The sequence below is a fragment of the Grampus griseus genome (genome assembly GCF_964374135.1).
Source record: "Grampus griseus genome assembly, chromosome: 15".
NCBI classification, from domain to species: Eukaryota; Metazoa; Chordata; class Mammalia; order Artiodactyla; family Delphinidae; genus Grampus; species Grampus griseus.
The window spans coordinates 18,557,809-18,585,742 of record NC_139009.1 but is presented as its reverse complement, the minus strand read 5'-3'; the positions used below and the strand labels follow the sequence as shown (position 1 = coordinate 18,585,742).

General features: G+C 36.3%; 2 protein-coding genes across 6 annotated transcripts in view; one reads left to right on the top strand and one right to left on the bottom strand.

The window, feature by feature from the left end:
• Positions 1-24,595, bottom strand: part of NCOA1 (nuclear receptor coactivator 1) — a 197,895-nt gene extending 173,300 nt beyond the window's left edge. For 4 of the 5 annotated variants that reach the window (XM_082671912.1, XM_082671914.1, XM_082671916.1 and 1 more), the window contains exon 1: positions 24,485-24,595. The gene's annotated coding sequence lies outside the window, so the exon portion shown is untranslated. Of the gene's footprint in view, positions 1-24,475 lie in introns of all 5 variants that reach the window. The other variant, XM_082671913.1, reaches the window with a different exon arrangement.
• On the top strand, positions 6,121-6,459 carry LOC309833763 (thioredoxin-like; the record flags this gene model as incomplete). The annotated part of the gene is made up of 1 exon (XM_082672194.1): positions 6,121-6,459. One exon carries the CDS (start codon positions 6,121-6,123, stop codon positions 6,457-6,459), a length of 339 nt encoding a protein of 112 aa, XP_082528320.1.
• Positions 24,596-27,934: the final 3,339 nt, after the last annotated feature.

The following is a 27,934-nucleotide window of genomic DNA, read 5'->3' as shown; positions in this document are numbered from 1 at the left end:
TTGGGGAGAAGGTAAGAAAGATAGGTAATAACAACAAACATATAAATAGGTAAATTATCAAATCTGCTAGAAGGTGACAAATGCTGTGAAAATGTAAAGTAAAATAAAGGAGGGAAAGGGGAAATCAGAACTGGGAACAGACGGACTACAATTTTTTTTAAAAATCAGAATCACTCCATCCCAGAAGAAACAAAAATAAAAATTACCTAGGAATAAAGAATTCTGTGGAATATGAGTAAGGTCTTCTAGTAGAAAACTAAGTTTCCAAAAGAACAAAACTTTCGAGTTTGAATGTAGAAACAGTCAATATACCTAATAAAAATAATTTTCCTCAAATTAATATATAAATCCAGATAATATCCTAGCAGAATTTTTCATGCCTCTTACGAAGTATATTAATAACGTAGAGAAAAGACATGTATATGCATATACATATATATTTAAATAACAAAGAGAATTATGAAAACAACAAACCAGTTTTATTTATCCTACCAGATATCAAAAGTAAAAAAAAAGGAAGAAAAAGAAAAAAAAAGTCAGAGGATAAAATACCTAAACATGAAAACTTAATCTCAAGTTATTGTTATTTAATGGGTATAAAGTTGCAGTTTGCAAGATGAAAAAGTTCTGGAGATCAGCTGCACAAGGTGAATGTACTTAATACTACTCAATTGTACACTTAAAAATGGTTAAGATGGCAATTTTTATGTTACGTGTTCTTTATAATTAAAAAAATGTAAGTGAATACTTTTATGCCTCTAGGCAAAGAAACCTTTCTCACATAAACTAAAAAGTACACATAAGTCATAAAGGAAAAGACTGATTGACCTGACTGGTATAATTTCTGTATACCAAAGGACAATATAAGCAAAATGAAAGACTAGTAAAAACCTAAGAGAAAATATCTGGCATCATAAAAACAGGAAAAAAGAAAAAAAGGATGAGTAATCAAAAGACCTAAAGAAATTCTACAAATCAATAAGAAAAATGTTCAACAACCAACAGGATAAGAAACAAAGCATACTGTGAATAGGCAATTCCTGTTAGAAAAAATACAAATAACCCTAAAAAATAAAAAATAGGAAAAAAAAACCTTACTAGTAATTAGTGAATTAAATATTAAAGACTAAGAAGACATTTTCCAAAAAATTTGAAAGCTAGACGGTAACAGTTCACAAGTGTATGAAATGATACTCTCAAAAACCTAATGATAAAGGTATAGACTGAAACAACAGTTCTGGAAGACAATCTGGCAAAATCTTCCAAATCAAAACTGCATGTATCGGGACTTCCCTGGCTGTCTAGTGGTTGGGACCTCGCCTTCCAGTGTAAGGGGTGCAGGTTTGATCCCTGGTTTGGGGGGCTAAGATCCTACATGCCTCGGGGCCAAAAATCCAAAACATAAAACAGAAGCAATATTGTAACAAATTCAATAAAGACTTTAAAAATGGTCCACATCAAAAAAAAATCTTAAAAAAAAATTGCACGTATCATCACCCTATATATGTGCCTCCTTATAGAAAATGACAACACTTTCTATAAAACAGTCTTAACAAAAAGAAATCAAACCTGAATCACATCAAGCCTCCATACCTAACTAAAAATTTACAGAAAATGCAGAGAACAAAAAACAAGTTAAACAATGCCATGGGATGCAATAAGCAAGAGCTAGAGTATGGAAAAAATGTGCAGGGCAAACCACCCAGTCTCTTCAATCAATACTGCAAAATTTAAAAAAGAGAGACAGGGAGGGAAGGATGGGAGGAAGGAGGGAGGGAGGAAGAAAGGAAGCTGGAGACAGAGAAAGAAAGGGGAATCAGGGAGATGGAGTGAAAGAGAGAGAGAAGGGATGGGAGAAAGAGAGGGAGGGAGAAAAAGAGGAAAAATAGTTCGAAAGACTTTTTTTTAAAGGTGTATCAACCAATCAAACTGTAAACCTCATCTGGATCCTAATTCAAACAAGTAAAAAAATATGGAAGAAAATGTTTCTGACATTAAAACAGTTTAAAATTTGAACACTGACTGAATATTTAATGATACTAAAGAATTATTGTTGGGCTTCCCTGGTGGCGCAGTGGTTAAGAATCCGCCTGCCAATGCAGGGGACACGGGTTCAAGCCCTGGTCTGGGAAGATCCCACATGCTGCTGAGCAACTAAGCCTGTGCGCCACAACTACTGAGCCTGCGCTCTAGAGCCCCTGCTCCACAACAAGCGATGCCACCACAATGAGAAGCCTGCACACCACATCGAAGAGTAGCCCCCACTCTCTACAACTAGAGAAAGCCCACGTGCAGCAAAGAAGATCCAACACAGCCAGTAAGTAAATAATTAAATAAATAAAAATTTTAAAAAAAGAATTATTGTTAATTTTCAAGTGTGATAATAGTGTTTTTCTCCAAAAAAAAAAAAGACCTTATATTTTCCAGAAACACATGAAATATTTGCAGATCAAATGACACGATATCTCAATTTGTTTCAAAAATGTGAGAAGGGATAAAGTGAGAGTACAGATAAAACAAGATTGATCATGGGATGATAACTGTTGAAGGTGAGTAGAAGTTCACTCTTCTATTTTGTCTACTTGAAAATTTCCCTATAAAACATTTAAAGTGCATATACCATACGGTTCAGCAATTCCACTTCTTTTTATCTTAAAGGAACTATCATGCAGGTGCATGAGAAAGTACATACAGGACACTCCTGACTCCACTGTTTGTAGTTTTAAAAAATTATAAACAATCTGCAGTAAAAACCCTGAGGGCCCAAATAAAACTGGTACAGCTATCGTACAAAACACAATGCAGAAACTGAAAATAACAACAACAAAACACAGATCTAAACATGCTGGAGAGTGAAAAAATCATACTGCCAAAATATATAAATATACCCCTTACAAAAAATAATCCATACAATACTATATATTTCCTACAAATATGTGTGTATATATGTATACTTACATATATAAATCAGTGTATATATGTAAGTACATAAATATAAATGGACTGAAAATATCTGAAAAGATAGACACCAAATAGACACCACGGAGAGAAGAGGAAAGAACCAGGACTGTAGAAATGCTCAAGATGGACTTTAGTTTCACCAATCTTTTTAGCATTTCAAAAAGGAGAATTACTTCTGTGGGTAAAACTTATGTTTAAAAAAAGAACATTAATTCACACTTTTGCTGTCTCTTTGCGAATCAATGAATCTTTTTTGACTTTTGTACAGAACCAGAACCAAGATATACCTCCTAGAAAATTAACTATAAAACATACCCTTCTCTAAATCAAGAACTTATAGACAAGAATGTAATCAATCTGGGAAAAAAATATTAGGTTCAACCACACAAAACTGCCAACATTCTAACATTTTTGCCTTCAAAAAATGGCAATTTCATGAGTTTGACATAATAGATTTTCGTATAGCAACACTAGCATTGCAGGAAATTCATTATATTTATATATACTCTACTCCCGAAAATTTGTATGAAAACTAAAATGTGTGAAAAGATAAAAGGGGGATACTATTAAGTTTTTCAAAAACATGTATGTCCCTAATTTCACCTAACCTGTTGTCAACATTATAATTACGTTTCCACATTTTCTTAAAAATCTGTTCTTTTACTTCACACACAATATTGGATTAATGTTCTTTAATCCAATAAGCGCTGACTGAAACCAAAGATTTGTAATTTTCATCTTGGTCTTAACTAATATTCAATTTATAAGCATACTTATCATTCTCAGCTGAATTTCTTTAATCTTCTACTCATTTTTACAAAATAAGAGCCAATATAATAATATACCAAGAACTGCATAAGTAATTTTTTTTAAGATAGTAACACTTTTGAATCCAAAATATTGGATAGACACAACTAGGCAAAATCATGTTAGTTGGTAACTGAGTCTCATTTATTCACATGAAAAGCAGAGTATAATGTACAAAAATATAGGTTGTATTAAAAAAGTCAAAAGGAGTGCTTGTAATTATAATTATTCTTATCATCACAAGATCTTAATACCAAAAATAGACTTCAGGAATTGGGTTTTACCAAAATTTGTGGGAAAGATGCAAGAAATGTCTTATTTTCTATTCTTCCTCTTAGATCTTCAATCTATCTCCCATCAATGCATTCTCCACACTGAAGATCAAAGAGACTTCATAAACCTCTCTTTTAAAATGTCTTGATCAGGTCATTCCCCTGCTTAAAGTCCATTAAGTCCTACAAGGACTAAATGATGTGGTTACTCTCCATTCTTCAGTCGTACCATTTTTGCTATTTTTGCCATTGTTCTCTGTGTTCCAGGTATGTACTCTTTTTTCTTTTTACTTTAGCTTCACTTTTTAAAAATTACATTTTGTAAACTATCATACAATAAAAGAAATTTTTTTGCATGTACAGTTCTATGAGTTTTAGCAATACATATAGAGTCATGTAACCACCACCACAACCACAATACAGAAAGTTCCATTACCCCAACAGAAACTTCATCCAGTTGTCACAAGAATCAGTAATTTATTCCTGGGCTTCCCTGGTGGCGCAGTGGTTAAGAACCCACCTGCCACTGCAGGGGACATGGGTTCGAGCCCTGGTCCAGAAGATCCCACATGCCGCGGAGCAACTAAGCCCGTGCGCCACAACTACTGAGCCTGCGCTCTAGAGCCCGTGAGCCACAACTACTGAGCCTGCATGCCACAACTACTGAAGCCTGCATGCCTAGAGCCCGTGCTCCGCAACAACAGAAGCCACCACAATGAGAAACCCGCGCATTGCAACGAAGAGGAGCCCCCCCTCACCGCAACTAGAGAAAACCTGCGTGTAGCAACTAAGACCCAATGCAGCCAAAAATAAATAAAATAAATAAATTAAAAATAATAATAATAATTTATTCCTTTTTGTTGCTGAATAGTAATCTACTGTACGGATGTACCATCATTTATCTATTTACCCGTCAGAAAAACAACAGGTTGTTTCTAGTTCAGGGTGATTATGAATAGAACTGCTATGAACATTTGTGTAGAGATTTTTATGTGAAATTAAGTTTTTGTCCTCTAGAGTAAGTACCCAGAGGGTGGTTGCTGGGTTATATGGTACTGTATGTTTAACTCCATAAAAAAGTACCAAACTGTTTTCCAAAGTGTAAAAAAAAAATCATTAAGGTTAACACCACCACGCCACCAGTGATAATAACGTTGATACTGTACTCCGCGATATAATGTAAAGAAAGGGGTCCTTCACCTCTTGTAGTATTCTTCCCAAAACACTATAGCCTAAGTGTAATCATCGGAAAAACATCAGACAAACCCAACTGAGGGATATTCTACAAAATACCAGACCAGTACTATTCAAAAGTGTCAGCGCTATCAAAAAGAAGGAAAGACTAACAAATTTCACCCTGTACTACCTTTGCAACTTTTCTGCAAATTCCAAATTTTCTTTTTTTAAAAGAAATGATTTTGATTTTAAAAGAAAATGATTTTTAAAAGAAATGATGATTTTGAACATCTTTTCATGTATTTATTTATCAACCTTATATCCTCTTTGACGGAATGTCTATGTCTTTTGCCCATTTTTAAACTTAGCTATTTGTTTCTTTACTCTTGAGTTTTGAGAGTTCTTTATATATTCTTAACATAAGTCCTTTATTGGATACGTGATAGTCAAACATTTACTCCCACTTTGTAGCTTGTATTTTTATTTTCTTAACAGTGTCTTCCACAGAGCAAAAAGCTTTTAATTTCTATGAAGTCCAATTTATCAATTTTTTTCCTTTAGTGGATCATGCTTTTGGTGTCATATCTAAGTATTCTTTGCCTAACCTCAAGTCACAAATATTCTCCCTTATGCCTTCTTCCAAGAACTTTACAGTTTCACAGTTTACATTTAGATCTATGATGCATTTTGAATTAATTGTTATATAAAGTGTGAAGTATAAATCAAGATTCTTTTTTGCATATGAATGCAAAGCCAACACCATTTACTAAAAAGGTCACTGTTTCTCTCCTGAATTGCTTTTGCAACTTTGTCAAAAATCAACTGGCCAAAGCTCTGTCCAGCCCCTTGGATCCATTTTCATTGCTTCCACCGTGAGGTCGCTCATCAGACCCCAGCAGCCAAAATGGTGAAGCAGATTAAGAGAAAGTATGCTTTTCAGGAGGCCTTGAACAATGCAGGAGAGAAACTCCTAGTAGTCGACTTCTCAGCCACATGGTGTGGGACTTGCGAAATGATCAAGCCTTTCTTTCATTCTCTCTCTGAAAAGTATTCCAACGTGGTGTTCCTCAAAGTAGATGTGGATGACTGTCAGGATGTTGCTTCAGAGTGTGAAGTCAAATGCATGGCAACCTTCCAGTTTTTTAAAAAGGAACAGAAAGTGGGTGAATTTTCTGGCACCAGTAAGGAAAACCTCGAAGCCACCATTAATGAATTAACCTCATCATGTTTTCTGAAGACATGACCAGTAAACAGCCATTGGCTGTTTAAAACTTGTAATTTTTTATTTACAAAAAGGAAAGGTCAAGTATAAACACTATATACCTAACTGCCATCTGATAAGTGACAATAAAATATTAACTCTACCCTTTTAAAAAAAAACATCAACTGACGATATTTCTGTGGATCCTATTTCTGGACTGTCTACTCTGTTCCAATGATCTATGCATCTATCCCTTTGCCGATACCACACCATTTTTATTTCTGTACTGACATTCTTTTAGTACCTCCAATATGCTCCTTCGTTACTTCAAGAACTTCAGATATGCTGGTTCTGTCTTCCTGCACATTCTTCCGCTCTCACCTAGTAACTCCTAACTCATCTTTCAGAATTTTAGCTTAAATGTCACTTTCTCAGGAAAAACTCTGCATCATGAAAGTCAGAGAGGTTTCAGGAGAAAGCAGAAAAAAATCAAGATGCATCAGTCCAATAGGGCAGCAGTCCCCAACCTTTTTGGCACCAGGTACTGGTTTCGTGGAAGACAATTTTTCCACGGATGGTGGGGGGGGATGGTTCAGGCAGTAATGCGAGTGACGGGGAGCAGCAGACGAAGCTTCCCTCACTAACCCACCCTGCCACTCACCTCCTGCTGTGCGGCCTCGTTTCTAACAGGCTGTGGACTGATACCAGTCCACAGCCCGGAGGTTGGGGACCCCTGAAATAGGGCATCCAGTTACCAACTCAGCAAGAGTCAGAGACTACCAATGACTTTAAGAAGTTATTAGGATTTCCTAAGCTTTGTCACACCTCTGTGTTTATTTCTGTCATGACCAGCACCCCTTCTCTACCTCTTACTCCTACCTTTCCCGTAAAGCTTAGCTGTAAAATCCTAAAAGCAAAAAAGGGAAAGTGTACTTATCATGCTGGCAAGTAAGGGGGAGCTGCCAATACGTCACTCCACTTCTGCCCTGGATAAGTGTTGGAGATAGAAGAGAGTCTCTAAGGAACAGAAGAAAGTGGATGAATTACCTAGGACCTAGACAAGGAGAAAACTAATCTAGGTTTAACAACAAAAAGGTACATCCCCCAACAAAAAAGCTAAGACAGTAATGTGGAAGACGCTGATCTTTGTATTAAGTAATTACAATTTAGAGAACTAGTTAGGAAAGGAAGGTTAAGACTTCTTTTAAAGAACCTCTTCCCTTAAAATGCCAAGTAGTTGACAGTAATGATTTCAAAATACTATAATCAGAAAAAAGAAAAGCAAAGTTAACTAGTATTTTCTGAGCATTGTTATATGCCAGGGACTGAGATGGATATTTTATGTATGTGTTCTCATGTAGTGTTTATAAAAAATCTGTGAAGTAGATATTATTATTTCTACTTTATAGAGAAAGAAATTGAGTTTATACAGCTAGATTAGTTCTATTTCCTCTTTGTTCTTATTCTCGTAACTTGTTTTTATAACTATATGCATGAAAAAATAAAGCAATATACAACAAGATCTCAACTTAAATGAGAAAAGACAATTAAGAGACACCAGTACTGAGATGACAAACATGTCTGAATTATCTAACGAGGATTTTAAAGCAGCTATCAGTAAAATGAACCAAAATGCAATTACAAACACTACTGAAACAAATGGGAAAACAGAAAGTCACAGCAAAGAAACAGAAGACATAGAGAAGAATCAATGGAAATTTTAGAACTGAAAAATACAATAGCCAAAATTAAATTCAACGGATGGTCTGAACAGCAGAATGTGGATAACAGAAGAAAGAGTCGATCTTAAAGAAAGTGAACTTAAAGATCGACCAATAGAAATCATCCAGTCTGAAAAAGAGAAAAAGAAATAGATTGAAAAAAATAACGGAGCCTCAGGGACCTGTGGAACAATTACATAAGATCTAACATTCACATCATCAAAATCCCAGAAGAAGAGGAGAGAAAATGTGGGCTGAAAACTTATTTGAAGAAATAATGGATGACAGTTTTTCAAATTTGGTGAAAATCATAAACTAACAAATTCAAGAAGCTGAGCAAACTGCAAACAGGTTAAACCCAAAGAAATCCAAACATACACACATTATAATAAAGTTTCTCAAACTAAACACAAAGAAAAAAATCCTGTAAGCAGCCAGAGAAAAACAATGCATTACCTACAGGGGAATTTCTCATCAGAAAACCATGGAGGCCAGCTGTACCAATTCCAAAACAATGCATGAGTACTTCATTCCCTACTTTATTACAGTTATTCAATAAGTACAAAAAGGTACTTATGGAGGCCAGCTGTACCAATTCCAAAACAATGCATGAGTACTTCATTCCCTAATTTATTACAGTTATTCAATAAGTACAAAAAGGTTATTCACTATTGTTTCAGTTAATTACCCAGGAGGTTGAACTCTTTTCCTTACGTTTGTTTACTCTATGTAAACTCTATTTTGACCTAATGGACACGACTTTATCAATGTACTTACTGGAATCTTAGTGTTGTAAATATTTTTAAAATATTCATAGTTATTTTAGATAGGATTTAAGGTCAAATTTGTAAATATTTTCCATTTTGTTATTTTTCTTTTTAATTTTGTGCTGGTTTTTTCATATAGATGTACTTAATTTTTTAGTCAATTTTTGAGTCTTCTTATTTTGGGTTACTATTTGCATAGTTTCACTAGTTTTCCAGTTTTTAAAAAGTTAACCATACATTTGCATACAGACAGGTTCAACACTAATTTTTCTAACTGCTACCTGATCACCTCAAAAATTAATGAAATAATTCTATCACTTGATAGACTTTATGCTTGCTATTGTATACTGAATTCCTAAATCATATTTTCTCAATTCTAAAAATGCTTTTAAAATAATATTTTTAGGTTTCTGAAACTAGGAGAAGTATCAGAATTAATGTCCGAAAAAGGTACCAGTAGTTAAGCAAAAGAGTAAGTTGTGATGTATGTAACTGCTTGCCCATGTGTAAACCTATGGGAAATACCTTCCCATAGAAGGTATCTGTTTATCCAAATATCACCACAGCTGAATTTACTGCACAGATAAACTCACAAGCCTTTGAATTTTAAGTTAAATCTGAAAGCCTAACTGTCGCTTGAAAATGTTTTCAGAAAGCACTGAAATAAAAAGCTATTGTGATGCAAAAATTGTCTGTTGCGAGACAAGCAAGAGCAATTAAAGGCAGTAGAAATTACCCAGTCCCTCAAAATAGATCACAGAATTAGCAGAGCTGGGAGACACTGGTGTGACCAATTTACATTTTACAAAGTACTATTACCCAAGGGCTGGATATCTGTCAAAAGTTTCCAGCTGACTCAAAAAAGAAGTTATTTAATTCACAGTTTATAGAAAAACTGAAACCATGAATTTAGCCAACAAAGAAAAGCAGTTAAATTCCAAACATTTCCCATATGACTCAAAACTATACTGACAATCATAATGTATAGAAAAGCAGCAACAGGTGAGGAAAATCAGTATGTCAGTATGAAAAAGGATTAGACACACTCTTGCATTACCATTCCAAAGAAGATGGTATAGAAACTGTATGGATAAATGTATGCTTCTGTCAATTAATTTCTAAGAAGGATGTGAAAAATAAATTTAATGTTTCTTCTTTCTTTAAAGTATATTCAATCAATAGTATATATCACAATTAATAGTCTTAGAATTGAGAAAATGCACTGTGTGTATATATGTGTGAATATATTTGTCTATGTCTATTCAGTCACTTATTTGCTCATTCATTTCTGGGTAAAGGAAAGCAAGAACAGAGAAGCAGGAACAAAACTAAAGATAATAATGAATAAAGATCAAACCCTTCCAAGATCCTAAAGGTTACTGTGATGCAGAAAAACACATGATGAAGTAAATACAACCCAGTGAAAAATGACAACCAGATAGATAACTTACTAGCAAATAACATAGCCAAAAAAACCCTGATAAAATTAAAGGTAATAGCAAATTGAAATAGCTGAGAAAAAGTAAGTAAAAATAGGTCTTAATTCAATTGAAAATAAGAGTATTAAGAACTTATTAAAACTATGTAGTACCTAACCAAGATTCAGAATACCATAATTCTTGATCAACCACCCTACCACTGCAGTAGGTTCCAGAGAATGAAAGTGAGAAGGGATGTACCAAAATTACCTGTTTATTATTATCAAAGGGTTTGGACCATAGGCAACTAGGGACTCCTCTGCCTCAGTTACAGTTAAGCCTAACACCTGAAACACTGAGAACAAGCCAAATGATTTCCTGGCTTCTTTTATTTAGGTCCACATCTTAACCCACAGAAAAGAAGGAAAAGATAATCGAGTACTTCTACAAACAGCCATGATGGAGTAACAGGGATCTGATTAATCCTTCTGGTTATACAACCAAACTGGATAAAATAAACAACAGCTTTCAGCTATTGGACAACAGTCAAAGCAGGAGTGGGATCCCTGAGAAAAGGGGAAAAAAATTAGGTGAGACCTCCAACTGCCTCACTTTACACCCCTGAAGCAGTTTCCAGGATGCAGGGTAGAGAGGGAGGACTTCAACAGAGCCTGGCAGTCTCAGAGAGTTGAGACAGACTGACAATGTTCAGGGAAGCCAAAGCAGCCAGAATCTGGTTAAAGCGTACCAGAGAGAAGGGACCTGCAGACACAGAGCTCTGGAAATCTGTAGAGGTCTCCCCTCAAGTCTTTGACAGGTCATCTGCGAGAGGAAACTACCTAACGTTGGGGAAAGGACCAATGAAAAACAAATAGGTCAAAGAAGTCCCAAAACTCATACAAGGGTAGAGATAATTTGTATTCCCACCAAGTAGAGTGAAAAGACCTCATAATGATAGGGATAGAATAGGATAGTTATACAGGTAGTTGTAGAAGTCCCACTAAGGGACTATAGATAGAGAGGGAAACCTAGGAAACTTTGGGAGACCACTGTTAAGTTAATGATCGTTCAAGAAAGCTATTGGAACGTCGTGGAATGAAGCAGCCTTGCTTAACTATAAAGCCATAAATAAAAGCACAAGATATGCCCCAGGCCATTAGGTGGAAGAAAAATGTCACCACCCTTCTACTGACTTGAATAAGTGCTATGATAATCCTAGTTTGACCTCATAGGGTGAGACACTCTCCTGAATGATACAAAGAAGGAACTAGTGATGTAAGCCCCATGTCTACTCGAAGAAGGCAGTCTTTTCCCCTCCCCCTTTCCTTTGACTATAAAATAGTAGCCCACTTAATCCTCAGGGCAGAGCTCCCTTGCCTGCCTGCTTGCATCTCTTACAAGCGTCCTATATTAATAAATCTACGTCTTGCCTATCACTTTGCCTCTCGCGGAATTCCTTCAGCGCTAAGACATAAGGAACGTGAGTCTCAGTAAGTCCAGACACCAGGTGAGTGACTCTAATTAAAAGACCGTGGGTTGGAGTCCCAAACAGAGTTTTGGCCTGGTTCAAGTCCTGGCCGCATGCATTCAAATCCCTGCTGCATGTGTTCAAGTCCCAGTCTGAGTTACACGGTTTTAATAATACATGAAACATTAAGTAAAGTCCTCAAAAAGTAGCAACTCTAAATTAGCTCAAGGAAATAAGGATGCCCAGGACCCACCCTACCAAAGCTTCCTCAAAACAAAGTGAATCGCAAAAAAACATCAAAGTGATTTCAAAAAGTTTAACTGCATGCCAAATTTAGACCAACATTACTTAAAGGAATACAACAAAATCCAACACCCGGCAACATAAAATTCACAATGACATCCAATGAAAATTTACAAGGCATATAAACTAAAAGGAAAATATGACCTACAACCAAGAGACTAACAGATCAATAAAAACAGACACAGAATTAACAGATAGACGGAACTAAGCGGACAAAGTTATTAAAAGAACTACTATATATATGCTCAACATGCTCAAGAAGGCAGAGAAAGACATGGCGATGTTTAGGTGAGAAGGGCAAGATTTTTTTCAAGCCCAAATGAAATTTCTAGAAATAAAAAACACAAGATCTGAAATGAAAAATACACTGGATGGGATTAATAGCAGATTGGACAATTAATCTGAAAACACACAATAGAAAATATCCAAAATGAAGCACAAAAAGAAAAAACAGAAAGGGAGAAAGGGAGGAAGGAAGGAACGAGGGAGGGAGGGAGAAAGGAAAAGAAGGGGAACACCAATAATTTGTAGCAATACATCAAACTAATATACATGTAATTGGGGTCTAAAAGCTAGAGGGAAGAAGGTGATAGAAAAAAATATGTAGAGAAATAATAGGCAAATGTTTTTCAAGCCATAAACCCACAGAACAAAGAGGCTCAACAGAATACAGGAAAGATAAACAAAGAAAACCACACTTAGAAATATCATAATCAAACTGTTGAAAACCACTGATTAAGAAAAAATGTTAAAAGTTGACAGAGGTAAGGAAAAAGACTCATTATGTACAGAAAAAGACTTCTCATTGGAAACTATGCAAATGAGAAGTCAGTGTAGTGACACTGCTAAGTACTGGAAGAAAAAAAGTCAACTTAAAATTCTATATCCAGGGTTTCCCTGGTGGCGCAGTGGACAGGAATCCACCTGCCAATGCAGGGGACACGGGTTCAAGCCCTGTTCCAGGAAGATCCCACATGCCACAGAGCAACTAAGCCCGTGCTCCACAACTGCTGAGCCTGCGCTCTAGAGCCCAAGAGCCACAACTACTGCAGCCCGCACCGCTGGAGCCCCTGCTCCGCAACAAGAGAAGCCACCGCAATGAGAAACCCATGCACCACAATGAAGAGTGGCCCCCGCTCACTGCAACTAGAGAAAGCCCATGTGCAGCAACAAAGACCCAACTCAGCATAAATAAATAAATAAATAATTCTATATCCAGTTAAAATATACTTCCAAATGACTATGGAAATGTTTTTAGACAAAGGCTGAGAAAAATCCATTATAAGGCATGCACCTTTTTTTTTTTTTTTGGCGGTACGCGGGCCTCTCACTGCTGTGGCCTCTCCCGTTGCGGAGCACAGGCTCCGGACACGCAGGCTCAGCGGCCATGGCTCACGGGCCCAGCCCCTCCAAGGCATGTGATATCCTCCCGGACCGGGGCACGAACCCGCGTTCCCTGCATGGGCAGACGGACTCTCAACCACTGCGCCACCAGGGAAGCCCCTGCACACCTTTTTAAAGAAATGTTCTTTAGGCAGAAGGAAAAGAATATCAGATCAAAATTTGGATCTACATGAATATCAGATCAAAATGTGCATCTACACAAAGGAATGAGGAGTACTAGTAACACTAGTAAATATATTAATAGATATAAAAGACATCTTTGGGGCTTCCCAGGTGGCGCAGTGGTTGAGAGTCCACCTGCCGATGCAGGGCACGCGGGTTCGTGCCCCGGTCCGGGAAGATCCCACATGCCGCGGAGCGTTTGGGCCCGTGAGCCATGGCCGCTGAGCCTGCGCGTCCGGAGCCTGTGCTCTGCAACGGGAGAGGCCACAACAGCAAGAAGCCCGTGTACCGCAAAAAAAAAAAAAAAAAGACATCTTTGTCTAAGGTTTTAACTTCTGGATTTGCTTTTTTTTTTCCCTCAATTGTCTTAATTTCAAAAAAAATCTGTGCTTACAGTAGAAACTAAAAAACTAATCCCCTGAAAGAATCTCACTCCCATGAAGTAACCATTGTGAAGATATTCATAACATTAATTGGGCATATTTCCATCTTTTTATAATCTCCAGAACTATTTCTCACCATAGGAATTATATATTCCTTGAAAGCTAGAAAAGACTCACTGGCAAAACAATCTGGCCCCAGAACCAATTTTTTGAGAAAATTACTCGAACTTTTCTTCCATAGTTTTCTGGGTTGCCCAGATTTTCTTCTTCTTAAAGTAGTTTGGGCATTTAATTCATTTCAGAGAAATTTCAAATAAATTGGCTTATGGTTACTAAATAGAACTCTCTTATAATTCTAAAAATCTCTTTTCTGCTTTTATGTCCTGTTTATTCTTCCTTACTTTGGTTTTCTATCTTTTCCTTGATAAAATCAGTCAGATATTTACTTTGTTTTTTAACCTTAAGAAGTAGCTCTTAAATTTTTTTTAATTCTACAGTTTGTTTTTCAGTTCATCTGTTTCTGCTTTTATCTTATTTATATCCTCCCTTTCTCCCAGGCACTAATTTTGTTGGTTTTATTTGTTGTTTTACTAAAATCTGAGGTTGAGTACATTTCTTTTTCAAAAATCAATTTTCTAAGGTCAATATCAGTCTTTGCCTAAGTCTGTATTTAGTTTGCTATATAATCAGTTATTGATCTCCTGGTTGATTCAATATGATTTAAGAACATTTTCTGTTTGATTTTTCCAAGTGGTTGGAGTAGCACATTTTAAACTTCTGTTATAGTGAGAGATTGGACATGTCTAGTTTTAGCTTTTCTGGAGTTTACTGACGTTTTCCTCCTGGCTTAACCTAATTTTTTTTTTTTTAATGTTGCACAGTCAACTGGAAAAGTATACTTAATCCGAAATTTAAATGGAAGCTTTATAAGTAACTAAATAAACCACGTTACAAGCAATACAGGTCTTACACTATACTTCAGGCTTTCAATTTTTACTAGCAGGAAACGCATCCATATATGAAGAGTAAGGTCAGACGTTCTCAATCTTACACCTAACCTAATTTTAGTTTACACTGCTAGACCTGTCATAGGCAGAGTGTTTTTTAATAATATAAGGAATTTCTAATTCTAAGCAATGTCCAAAAATTCTCGAAAATATTAATAGCTATTTAAATTCATTTCCATGTTCATTTTTAATTGAAATAGGTGGTTAAAGTGATAAAAATACTTGAAAGTCACTCCATATCAAACACCATTTCAAAACCAATAAGGCATCCCTCCTTAAAACAGTAAAATGTGATTTGACTAGCATGATAGAGCTATGACTTTTCTTGTATGAGACACTACACTCCAACTAATAATTAGTGACTACAATAACTTTTCAGGAGCCCTATCATATCATAAAATTATACTGAACTAGCAAAATCCCTAAACCCCTGCTTTTGCAGCTTGTTTAAACTAGAATTCGCTTTCCTTTTCAATTCTGATTAAAAATCAGTTTCTGAACTCAAGCTTTTGGTTTCACTCCAAGATGAAGAGATGGAGGAATCCTGGCTCTCCTGTGAGTTAATTTCAAAGTACACCTTATTAAGATTCATTTTCCTCCTACAAAAAAAATTTTTTTTGGTGTTTTATTTTGCTATGCAGAGTTTTTTATTTGCATACGTATATATGTAATAACAGTTTACACTTCACAGGGTTACTGGGATAGTATCTGAAAATATATATTTAAGTATCTATCACATTGCCTGCTGCATAGTAAACACTAAATATTAGCTATTATTATTATTATTATTACATTTTTGTTTTCTCCTATCAGCTTTCTTTTCTCTTAAATTCACTGATCCCATACTCTGTAACTGACCACTTTAGCTATGCCTCCTCATTTAAGATCATCTTCAGAACAATAAATGGTTCAAGGCCTTTACCAACTAACTGATGACAGATGTTAAACTGAGCACCTCTCAACTGTGCTTAATCTTGCATATCACCTTTTGGTTTCCATAGCATCCAGGTGTAGTTTGGAGAGTATTTCATCTTTCCACTCAAAGCTTTCAGGATCGGATAGAAGAGTGAGTTTCCACCACACACATTTATTTTATTCTTCAAAAAATATGTTTTATTTCTTACCAATAAACTAGTCCATAAAAGCAAAACAGTCAAGTAACTGGTTATTCAATTTCAATAGCTGTGCCATTCAATAATTATACTGAATAATTATATTCTGTCATTTAGAAAATGGAAGAAATTCTTGTGCCTCTACAACCTTCAGTTTCCAAATAGTTTCATATAATTTCCAAAAATACCATTAAAGATACGTTAAAAGGTTGTTTCAGTTTATTGCTATACAAAATAACAAGCACATGGGATGGAGGGAGCAAGGCAGTGAAGGACAGAAAAATAGCACAGCTTTCAACTAGCTACACCGAGTTTTCAGATGGTCACCTTCCACAAACTTCAGGAAAAGGTTATCTGTAATTATGAACAATCTCTTTCTCTTGAGGGTGAAACCAAAAATTGTCCTCCTTACTGAGGCGTATATGCCTCCTTTCATGAAGCTTAGCTATCTTACAACATCATAATGTATTTTGCTGCTGGCCAAAGAGAAATGTAAATATCCCATGGAGTTGGGACAAGTTACATTTTCCCCTAAATTGTTCCTACCTCACTCCCTAGTAGAGAAGTATTATTTTGGCATCCAACTCTCTCGGTAATCTTTCTCAAACTGAGAGACTATTATAAGCAAGTGCCTTACAGAGAACACAAAGATACTCATTAAACCACCACAGCACATTATCATCAGTTTTTCCCCCACGTCCCAGGCCTCGGGCTTCTTAAAGTAACTACGCCATATTCGCCTCTCCCCATTTAAAAAATTAATTAAAGAAATAAGAACAATTTTTAAAACAAAACTGTGAAGTAGCTTTCTCTTAAACCAAAAGGCATATTTACTAGATATATGTTATGTGCTGGACAGTGTGCTAAGTGCTTCCCCTGATTTTATCTCAGGAACCCATGTAAAGTCAAATGAGAAGTAATTGTATGACAGGTGTGGGGGTGTCGGGGGAAGAAGATCAAAGAGTCACAGAGAAATTCAGCAAATAGGACCAATGGAATCAACAAGTAACTCAAAGTCAAACGGACCAGGAATAGGCTGCTTGCAGATCGGGAGATAAATCTAATTTTGAAAAAAAAAACTAGAAGCTGTTACTATACACTTTATTCTACTTTTTTTAATTGAAGTATAATTGATTTACAATGTTGTGTTAGTTTCAGGGGTACAGCAAAGTGATTCAGATATATATATATATATATAAAATATGTATTCTGAATATAAAATACATATATTTTATATACAATAGTGTGTATCTGTTAATCCCAAACTCCTAATTTATCCCCCACCCCACTTTTCCCCTTTGGTAACCGTAAGATTGTTTTCTATGTCTGTGAGTCTATTTCTGTTTTGTAAATAAGTTCATTTGTATCGTTTTTTTTTTAGATTCCACATATAAGTGATATCATATTTGTCTTTGTCTGACTTACTTCACTTAGTGTGATAATCTCTAGATGCATCCCTGTTGCTGCAAATGGCATTATTTCATTCTTTTTTTATGGCTGAGTGGTAGTCCAATGTATATATGTACCACACCTTCTTTATCCATTCCTCTCTAGATAGAAATGTAGGTTGCTTCCATGTCTTGGCAACTTTAAATAGCGATACACTTTATTCTTTGGCTTCTAGCTTCATACTAAGTCAATTCTTAGTTTCTTGGTGAGTACCTTGTATTTATAAAGGAGTAAATTTGACTGGACTCTGGATTCACTAAATATTAAGACAACTTCCAAAATCAAAATTACAAATGAAAACTGGTATTTAAAAGTTTAAATTCTAGCCAGTACACTAAAACAAACAAAAGAAATAAAGGGTACAAGGATTAGAGTGAAGGGGTTAAAAATAAAGCTTATAAGGAGATATAAAAACCACAGAAGCGGGCTTCCCTGGTGGCTCAGTGGTTGAGAGTCCGCCTGCCGATGCAGGGGACACGGGTTCGTGCCCTGGTCCGGGAAGACCCCACGTGCCGCAGAGCGGCTGGGCCCGTGAGCCATGGCCGCTGGGCCTGCGTGTCCGGAGCCTGTGCTCGACAACGGGAGAGGCCACAGCAGTGAGAGGCCCGCTTACCGCAAAAACAAACAAACAAACAGGGAAGCACAGACTCTAGGGCTAGAATGCCTGGATTCAAATCCCAGCTCTGCCACATACCAGCTACACAACGTTGGGCAAGTTAATGTCTATTTCACTGGAGCTCTTCCTTACAAGGACCTAATGGGTTAATACGCATAGGTGCTTAAAATAGAGCCTGGTAAACAGTAAGCACTATATAGTAAAACTGTCATTTGTGTACAATATGGTTTTGTATATATATATCCCAAAAGACTCAAGAAATTATTAGAAATAAAAATTCGGCAGGTTGCTAAATACACATAGTTCAATTGTATTCTTATAAGCCAAGAAAGAGAAAATGTAAATTTCTGGACCTTTTTCTTATGGAAATTTTCAAAAAAGCTTAGAGAATAATATCAAGAATTACACCACCACCACCCCACCCTCCAACACCACAAGTGCCTAGCTTAAACAAAGATCAACTCATGGCCAAGCTTGATTCATCCCCAGCCACAGCCTTCCCTCTATTCCTGATAATAAAGCAGATCCCAGACAAATCCTTGCATCCATCAACATTTCACTATGTATCTCTAAAAGATGACTCTTCTTCAATATAACTACATGCTGTTATCTATCACACCTAAAAATTAACAATAATTTCTTAATATAAAATATCCAGTGTTCAAATTTCCCTGATTATTTTATAAATATTTATTTATTAAAATCTGGACCCAAATAAAGTCCAAACATTGCTATTAATTTCAGTTTTCTTCCTTCTTTTCTCTTGTTTTGTTCCTCACAATTTATTTGTTTAAAAAAAAACCAAGTTGTGTGTCCCAAAGACTTCCCCATAGTCTAGATTCTGCTGACTGCATCTCCATGGTATCATTTCCCTTGTTTCCCTGTCTTCTATGTTTCCTGTAAATTGGTAATTGGAGCTACAGGCTTGATCAGATTTAGATTCAAATTCAATTTTTTTGGCAACGATACTTCACAGAAAGGATCGTGAACTTTCATTAAGAGAAACCTAATGTCCGACTGTCCCTCCTCCTGTGATGTTAGCAGCCACTGATGATCTTTGCTTACGTCCTGGAATTCATTATGAAATGGTAATGTTCTATTTATCACCCCTTAACTGTAAATAGAATACTACTAACTAGAATACACCTGAGAAAAGAAACTTCCTCTCCTCAACTACTGGTCACATTCAGGTATAGTTGGTTTCTTAGCATACTCCAAAGAAAATGAATGAGTTCTTTAAAGTATCATCATGAACTCATCAGTTTAAACATATTGGATGTGATTGATTATATATTGTAGTTATACTTACTAATGCTCAAATTGTCTCATCTTTGGCCAGACAGAGCCCATTCAATTAAGCACCTTCGTTGTTTTGCCACCCCCTATGATAGCTTCCTTGCAAGATGTTCAAGGCCCCAGCTCTGGAACCAGCTTTAACCATAAGCTGCTTTCCATTTCAACTAGCTCCTTTCTTATTCTTTATTTCTACTAAACTAAAAATGCCTAATTCTTAATTATAAATCAACTGTGTTATATTGAATACATTCTGGATATTATGATTGAACATGGACCCAGAAATTATAGAAATATTTCCTTCTCAAGTCTACTTTCAGCATTCCATTCAATGTCCAAAAAAGAGCATATCCCACTCAAAACTGGATGTTAAATGCTTCAATTTGAGAGACTGGAGCAACAAGATTCCTAATATATTCTCTGCCGGCATTTTGGCTCTGGAAAGTATTTCTTCATGTTCTATTTCAAAATTTAGATGTGGTTTTTAAACATGTACAATAAAAATTCACTGGTTGTTTTTTCTTTGATAACCCAATAAAATCATCAAGTGTGGGGAAATGGTCAAACTCTTAGATAAGAATTATTTTGCATCATAATTCAGACTTTTATAAAATTCTTATACCTCATCCTTAACATTGAAACTCATGATACTGTGAATATGAAGTTATAAGTTCTGACTATTTGAAAAAGTAGATGTAAGTTTATGCCTCCTTGAAATCATAGAAATGGCATTATCAGTGGTAAAGAAACATTCTTCTTATTTTACTAAAAAGCAAATTAACAAACATGTAAAGCCCTGTCACCCTACACAGCTAGCATACATCGCTGTGGAAAAGCAGGATCCTATATTTGCTGACCATTTCTTCCCAAAATCCTAAAAAGACACGGTGTTAGTGGCCAAAAATTGCTTACATCCACAATTTTTACTGGTTTTTTTCAACATTAAATCACAACCAGAAATCACATTACTAAATGCCAAACTTTTTCCTCTGGAAAAAAGCAGGATATAAATTTATATCTTGGTGCAATTTCTTTTATTCACAGACCAAGTGCACCCTCTCCTACAGCTAAAGTTGTTGGGTTTTGATCAGAGGAGCCAATGCAACTTTTCCAGACAACAATGGCTTTAAAAAACTAACCAACCACCACCACCACCAACAACAACAATAAAACAAAATATCAACAAAAAAACTCTTCTGTTAGTGTGGATTTCTCAGTGATTAAACAGTAACACATCTCTATGAAGTGCTGGTATGTCCTCAGCACATCAGTGCTTTCATCCAACTGAAAAACAAAAAATTCTGCTAGCATGCACATGACAGTAATTGCTTTTCCAGATGGTATGCCTTTGATAAGGGATTTTTGCCAAAAGCTCATTTTACTTTCTCTCCAAGCATAATATTTGTCGTTAAGTTTGAAACTGGTTTGACAAGCTTCTCAGTAGTAGTGTGAGTTGACCTGTTTTTTGCTAGAAGAAGGATAACTGTGAATGATACTTCAGTAGTGTGGTCTTCTCTATCTTTAGCAATAATGTGCATTAATCTAACACTGAAAAGCATCATTTTATATAATTTTATACACTTTTTTCATTTTTCATCAAAAGTCTAAAAAGTAACTATTAAAGAAAAGGAAACTAAGACAAATATTAATTCAATTCCTCAGGGTAGCATGAAAGTAGAAGAGCCAAAGCTTGTGCTCTTTCCATCACACCATAGAGAAAATCATGGTGGCAAGGGAATACCTATTCCCTCAATTATACCTTGTTGAAATGTTTTCAAATGTTTTTGTGAGTCCAAACAAAATATTTTTAAAAGGTACTGTTTTAACTTAATGTAAACTATAATCCAAGACATCACCTTACAAATGTTCTAGGGCCGTAACTCGTACTAATTTTGTTTTGTTTTAATCCCCCTTCCCAAAAAAACAAAATCCCACTATCTCAAAATCTTAAAATCCTCTCAAAAAAATTTTAAGAAAATATTGTCAAAAAAAAAAAAAGAGGGCTTCCCTGGTGGCGCAGTGGTTGAGAGTCCGCCTGCCGATGCAGGGGACGCGGGTTCGTGCCCCGGTCCGGGAAGATCCCACGTGCCGCGAAGCGGCTGGGCCCGTGAGCCATGGCCGCCGAGGCTGCGTGTCTGGAGCCTGTGCTCCACAACGGGAGAGGCCACAACAGTGAGAGGCCCGCGTACAGCAAAAAAAAAAAAAGAAGGAAAGAAAATATTGTCAAAATGTATTATATAAAACTTCTGAGCACAAGTTTGTGAAATTTTTACTTCATTTTTGAAAGGGAAAATGACAAATATGAGTTTGCAAATGCGCGGGGCAATATAAGAAATTGATGAATAGAAATCCCTAATTTAAGGATTTAAGCAACCTAATTTGGTTATATGGCACTTTCACAAGTAGAACCATAGATGGGTGACAACCACAACCAATTAGTCACCAAATTCAATTGATCAGAATTTCCTACTCTCTTTTTGTTGACATCTGAATACAGAACTTAACTATATTACTTAGAAAGGAATACTAAACTATGATTTTTATGTGCTCATTTCATAATTGCTTTTTTTTCTTTTTAATTATTTTATTTTTGGCTTCATTGGGTCTTCATTGCTGCGCATGAGCTTTCTCTAGTTGCGGCAAGCGGGGGCTACTCTTTGTGGTGCGTGGGCTTCTCATTGCAGTGGCTCCTCTTGTTGCGGAGCACGGGCTCTAGGTGCGCGGACTTCAGTAGTTGTGGTGCAAGGGCTTAGCTGCTCTGCGGCATGTGGGATCTTCCTGCACCAGGGCTCAAACCCGTGTCCCCTGCATTGGCAGACAGATTCTTAACCACTGTGCTACCAGGGAAGTCCTCAAAATTGCTTTTAAATGGTTTTCAGATGAGAGTATTTAGCCTCCCTAGACCCAGAGTAAACATTCTGAGTGAAAGATGTCTTCAACTTCATTCATAATGAAGTTATAGAATAATTTATATCCTTCCACATATTTAGACTTATTCTTCGCAAAGCCTGAACATTCAACTAATGTTGTTAAATGAAAGTAAGAAGGAAAGATAGCTTTAAAAAATAAGGGAGGGGCTTCCCTAGTGGTCTAGTGGCTAAGAATCCGTCTTGCACTGCAGGGGATGCCAGGGAACTAAGATCCCACATGCCATGGGGCAACTAAGCCTGCATGCCACAACTAGAGAGCCCGTGTGCCGCAACTACAGAGCCCACGAGCTCTGGAGCCCACGCACCACAACTAAGAGCCTGCACGCTGCAACAAAAGATCCCGCGTGCCGCAACTAAGACCTGACACAGCCAAAAAATAAAGTACATCCAAATTTTTTAAAAAGGAAAATGATTCTGGTAATAAGTCAAATTATATATTTAATATCATTACCATTTGATTCAAACTGACACCAAAAAATTTTTGAAAAGTACAATATACCTGCTAGCTGCCAGAGAAGTCTTAAAACTTCTCATCAAAACAACCTCTTTTTCATCTGCTATTTGACTCGAGGTAACTTTTCTTTGGCAAAAACTGCTCAATTATACCACCGCCTTCTAGAAAGTAATCCATTTATTTTAACTGAAGCAGTCTTAGGTTTTTCAATATGGATTCTTATATTTTAGAATTTACTGTTTTACATATTCTTCTTCCAAAACAGAATAAAATGAAATTTAAAATCCAAGTAATAAGTGATACATTTTTCTCAGATTTTCATCTTCTCTATAATCTAGCAAAATTAATTTACAAACCTCTATAATGTATACAGAGAACCAACCAACTCTGACTGTCCCTAAAAATAATTATCTTTCCATACTTTCTGCCTATTTGGAAAAATACAATTAACACGAAATTATTTTGTTTTTAAATAAACAACAAACTAACTGTACCCTCTTTGAAATTTATATGTATTTTAGAAAAATAGAGACCACTATGTTTTCTGTTGATACTATGTTTCCTTTGATTGTTTTCAATTGTCTTATGTAGTCTTTAAAGTGGACAGCCACCCAATGATTTGGAAGTATCATTTGACTCTTTAATTACACGTCTGGTTTTTCTGATCTAAGTGAAACTAACCCGTCAGATCCCCAAGGTCCTATAGAAACAGTCTACAGGGAGTATAAGTGACATTTCTTGGTGAATAAAAAACTCTTAACAGTAAGTTTAGGAAAACAGGAAAGAGAGGTTTCCAGATCAAACTAAAGGACAATCACTAAGATCTCTTGTATCATGTAAGCACAGTTGGTTAGAGTGCTGAATTCAATTGCTCATCTCAGAGGGTCATGACATAAATAAAATAATTATTAAATTGACATTTATTTATTCCAGTTCTTCTATACTGTTAATCTGCACTCAGTGTATTTCTTTATTTTTAATGAACATTTTGATATATTTTCTTACATTTGTGTTTCTTCTTTTTTTTTAATAAATTTATTTACTTTATTTAGTTTTGGCTGCTTTGGTTCTTGCTGTGCACAGCTTTCTCTAGTTGTGGCGCGCGGGCTTCTCATTGCAGTGGCTTCTCTTGTTGCGGAGCATGGGCTCTAGGCACGTGGGCTTCAGTAGCTGTGGCACGCGGGCTCATAGCTGTGGCTGGCGGGCTCTAAAATGCAGGCTCAGTAGTTGTGGCTCACGGGCTTAGTTGCTCTGCGGCATGTGGGATCTTCTTGGACCAGGGCTCGAACCCATGTCCCCTGCACTGGCAGGTGGATTCTTAACCACTGTGCCACCAGGGAAGTCCATTCTATTTCTTATAATTGACATGCTTTCCTAATTATAAGGATGACCTCCCTTTAAAATCTGAATCTCTTCTCAGATTTGGAGGAACGTGTGTGTCGGGGGGGGTGGCCTCTTCCCCAAAAGCTAACCATTCTAACATAAAAACTTTTAAACTTATGAAATCTATATAGATAGAAATCAGCATTATAAAATGACTGCCAAGGAGTCAAATTAAAGTAAAACTGTACCTCGAATACCTTAAAATAAGTAGAAGTTCTAAATGTCGGTGTCTTCATTTGGAAGCAAAAATTCTTACTGCCTGATCTTGCCTGATGGTCCTTGATTTTTATCATCAGAGTCGGTTCCAGTTACATCTCATTAGATCTAAAGTAGGAGAAAAGAGACATTTGTTCTACTGAAAACATTAGATTTTAGATACTGTGACACATCATTGTTTCCCTATAAGCATACAAAGATTCTTATAACAGGTGCTTTCGTTGTTCAAGAAATTCTAATTCCCATTCTTGTCCCTACCACAGATTTTAAAAACTGAAATTAAAGAATAAAGGTTAAGTAAGTAAACAAATATAAAGTTGATAAGCAGTAATTAGTTACTAGCTTTAAAAAGGTTCTGATCCCCAAAGGAGGTATGCAGTAAATTGAGCTTTGCATTGGTAATTCAAGGAGGCAAGAGACCTAAGCTACTGACTCACTCATCAGAGTTGCTGAAGTCACCCCAGCAGCAGTGGCCTCAGTACCCAGTTTCAGGTAAAATGGAACAGCAGGAGGAAACAGGATTTCCAGCAGAAGATACCTCTATGATAAAGAAGCACCCAATATGATGGCTATCATTCATTCCTGGGTCCTTGGCAGTAGGACGTGACAAATTGTGGACTTTCCTAAATTAATGGTAGTACTGTATCTTCCCATTCTACCTCAAAGCTAACTCCAAACAGTGGGACTGTGCAGACATCAGAGAATGCTTAAGAAATGTGAGCCCCACTGGCTTTCGTTATTTAAAGCCTAACTGCTTTAGGTTATACCACCCAGAGTTAAGTTTTCCACTAATATTCCCTTTAGATTACAAAGACACAGTGGATCAGGCTCCAGAGACGATCATTACACCACAGGTCAATTCAGGAATCTTGCTAGTTACTTCTACCTGTGGCTCCCATCCCTGTCACCCTTGGGCTTTATTCAAAACATAAACCATTGTGACTACCTTTTCTCTTGTCTTCATGCCCACAGTGTTCTCTTTGCTGTCTCAGTCACTGCATGTGTTCCCCAACTGCCGCCCTTCCTTCCAACCTTTTCCACAGGGACCTCTGGAAACCCCTTTTACATAGTAAAACAAAAGACCTCTACATCCTCAACCTTATCACTGAACACTACTTTCAACCACTGGGCTAAATCTGGCTCTTGAAAAGAACCCTCTAGAGTGAAGACTAAGGCCATAGGAATCAACCTTGTCCACAGTAACATTTCCAGACCCTACCTCACAAGCAGTCCCACCCTTTCCCTCATGGTCATGCCATCTGGCTGTCCTACCCTCTTCTTGACTTTGTCGTTCAATATTCCACTCTATCTTTTCTAACCGGGGTCCAGTCTCAATCCCTTAGATGCACTCTACCTACACTCATCTTTCCAGTTCTGTGTTATCACCAATCTCAAAATCTTGGTTGTCACCCAAGCTATCAGTCCACTTTCTTCCACTTCTCCACTCTCAAATTCCTAATCCTGGGTCAATTCAATCACCTGCTAGAGAAAAAACACACAACCACGTGGACTGATCCTGCTATAATATTAAGGTCTTCAAATTTAGTTAGACACTGAACGCTATCTATGTCATTAATCAGATCCTTCTCCCGTAACGCACACTGCCTTTGTTCCCAAGTGTGCAACTCTCCCTCTTCCAGCCCCACCTGGGGTAGAATGGGAAAGGAGTTTTATGTTTTCCTTAACCACTTATATTGTAAAAATACTATGTCTTTCATCTACTTTTAACATTTTCTCAGTCTATCGCTGGCTTTCAATACAAAAGTTTTTCTTTTCACGTGGCCAGATTTATCCATCAGTGCATTTTTCACTTCTTTTATTATTTCTTTGCTTAGGAATTTCTTGATAACAGATAAATACTCTGATTTTCACTTTTCTGTGGGCTAAATTATTTGAATACTTCATTCCAAATGATGTATGGAAAGAGATTTAACTCTGAACTGACCTGTATTCCAAATTGCCAGTTTTCCTAACAACATTAAGTAATTAAGTAAACCACCCCTTGATTTATAAATTTCTTCTTATACATTTCATTTGTCTACAACAAGGTTGATTTCTGGGCTATAACCTATTTACGTAATGTAATTATTGTTTCTTTATATGTTTTAATTTGTAATAAGAATATTCTTTGGTATTCTCATCTCCTGTTCTTCCTGACAATAGTTAGATACATTTTATCAGTTTCCAAGGATATGCCCAGTAGTTTCATGAGTAAGAAATTGTTCCCCAGTCCACTCTCAGCACTCTGTGTTTCTGTTATAGTTGCTGCCTAAACACAATGCTCCTTTCTGCTTTGAGGGATCACCCACATTGGGTCTAGACCCCAAACCTTTCTAATCATGCTAGAAAACCAGCCTTTCTATATATTTATTCATCTAGAGCCAGATTCATAAAACCTTGATCTTTGCAATTCTCCATGCTTTGTATTTACCTTTTCATCTGTAAAATCTGATTTATGTAAAATAAAGGTATCTCACACACAATTTTTATTTCATAGGCCAACATATTTTATCAGCTCTAAAGTATTTTTCAAATCTTCCTGTTATCTTTTAAGATTCACATGTTTACTAACTTTAACTTTTCTTAATATATACTACATTCACATGAATCAAAAATCAAAATGATGTAAAAAGGAACATAACATGTTTGAGAAGTCTCATTTGTATATCATCCACTTGCAGCTCACATTGTCCTTGCTTACTACAGGTCACCACTTTTATTAGTTTCTTGTATGTATATCCTTCTAGTAATTCTTTATGCAAATACACTTAACTGCAAATATAATCTTATTCTTCCTGCCTTCTTACACAAAATATTCAGTTTTGCACCTTATTTTTTTTCACTCATTATATCCTGCAGATTTACCATGTTAGGATATGTTTTATCACTGTTTTTTAAAACTCCATGATATTTCATTGTGTGAATATATACTAGCTTGTGTAACCAAGCCCACAGTTCTAAGAAATTAGATTCTACAAATTTAAGTCTTATTTCTGAAAATAATTTAGTTCAAGAGCAATAACTGTACACAGGAAACTATGTGGTATGATTTCACAAATTTTATTATATTAATAAATGTAAGTTCTCTTGTATATTTCTTTATCTCAAGTTTACTTTATGATCCTACCTAAAATCTATCAACCATAACAGCCATAAACTTTGAAGGTAGAAGGACAGTTCTCAGGTTGAGAGGTCTCGAATTCTGAAAGCTGCTCAACCTTAATGAAGGTTTCAACGGGTCTGCAAAAATGAAACACAGCTGTACAAGAAGCAAAGCAGTTGTACAATTCAAGAAATGTTCTATTCTACTTAGTGGGATCAGGAAAAGCTTCATGGAGGAAGTAGTCCCTTGGGTTCAATCCTAAATGACAAAGTGCTCAAGAGGCAAATGAAGGCAAGAGAAAACATTCAAGAGGGATCCGAATAAGCAG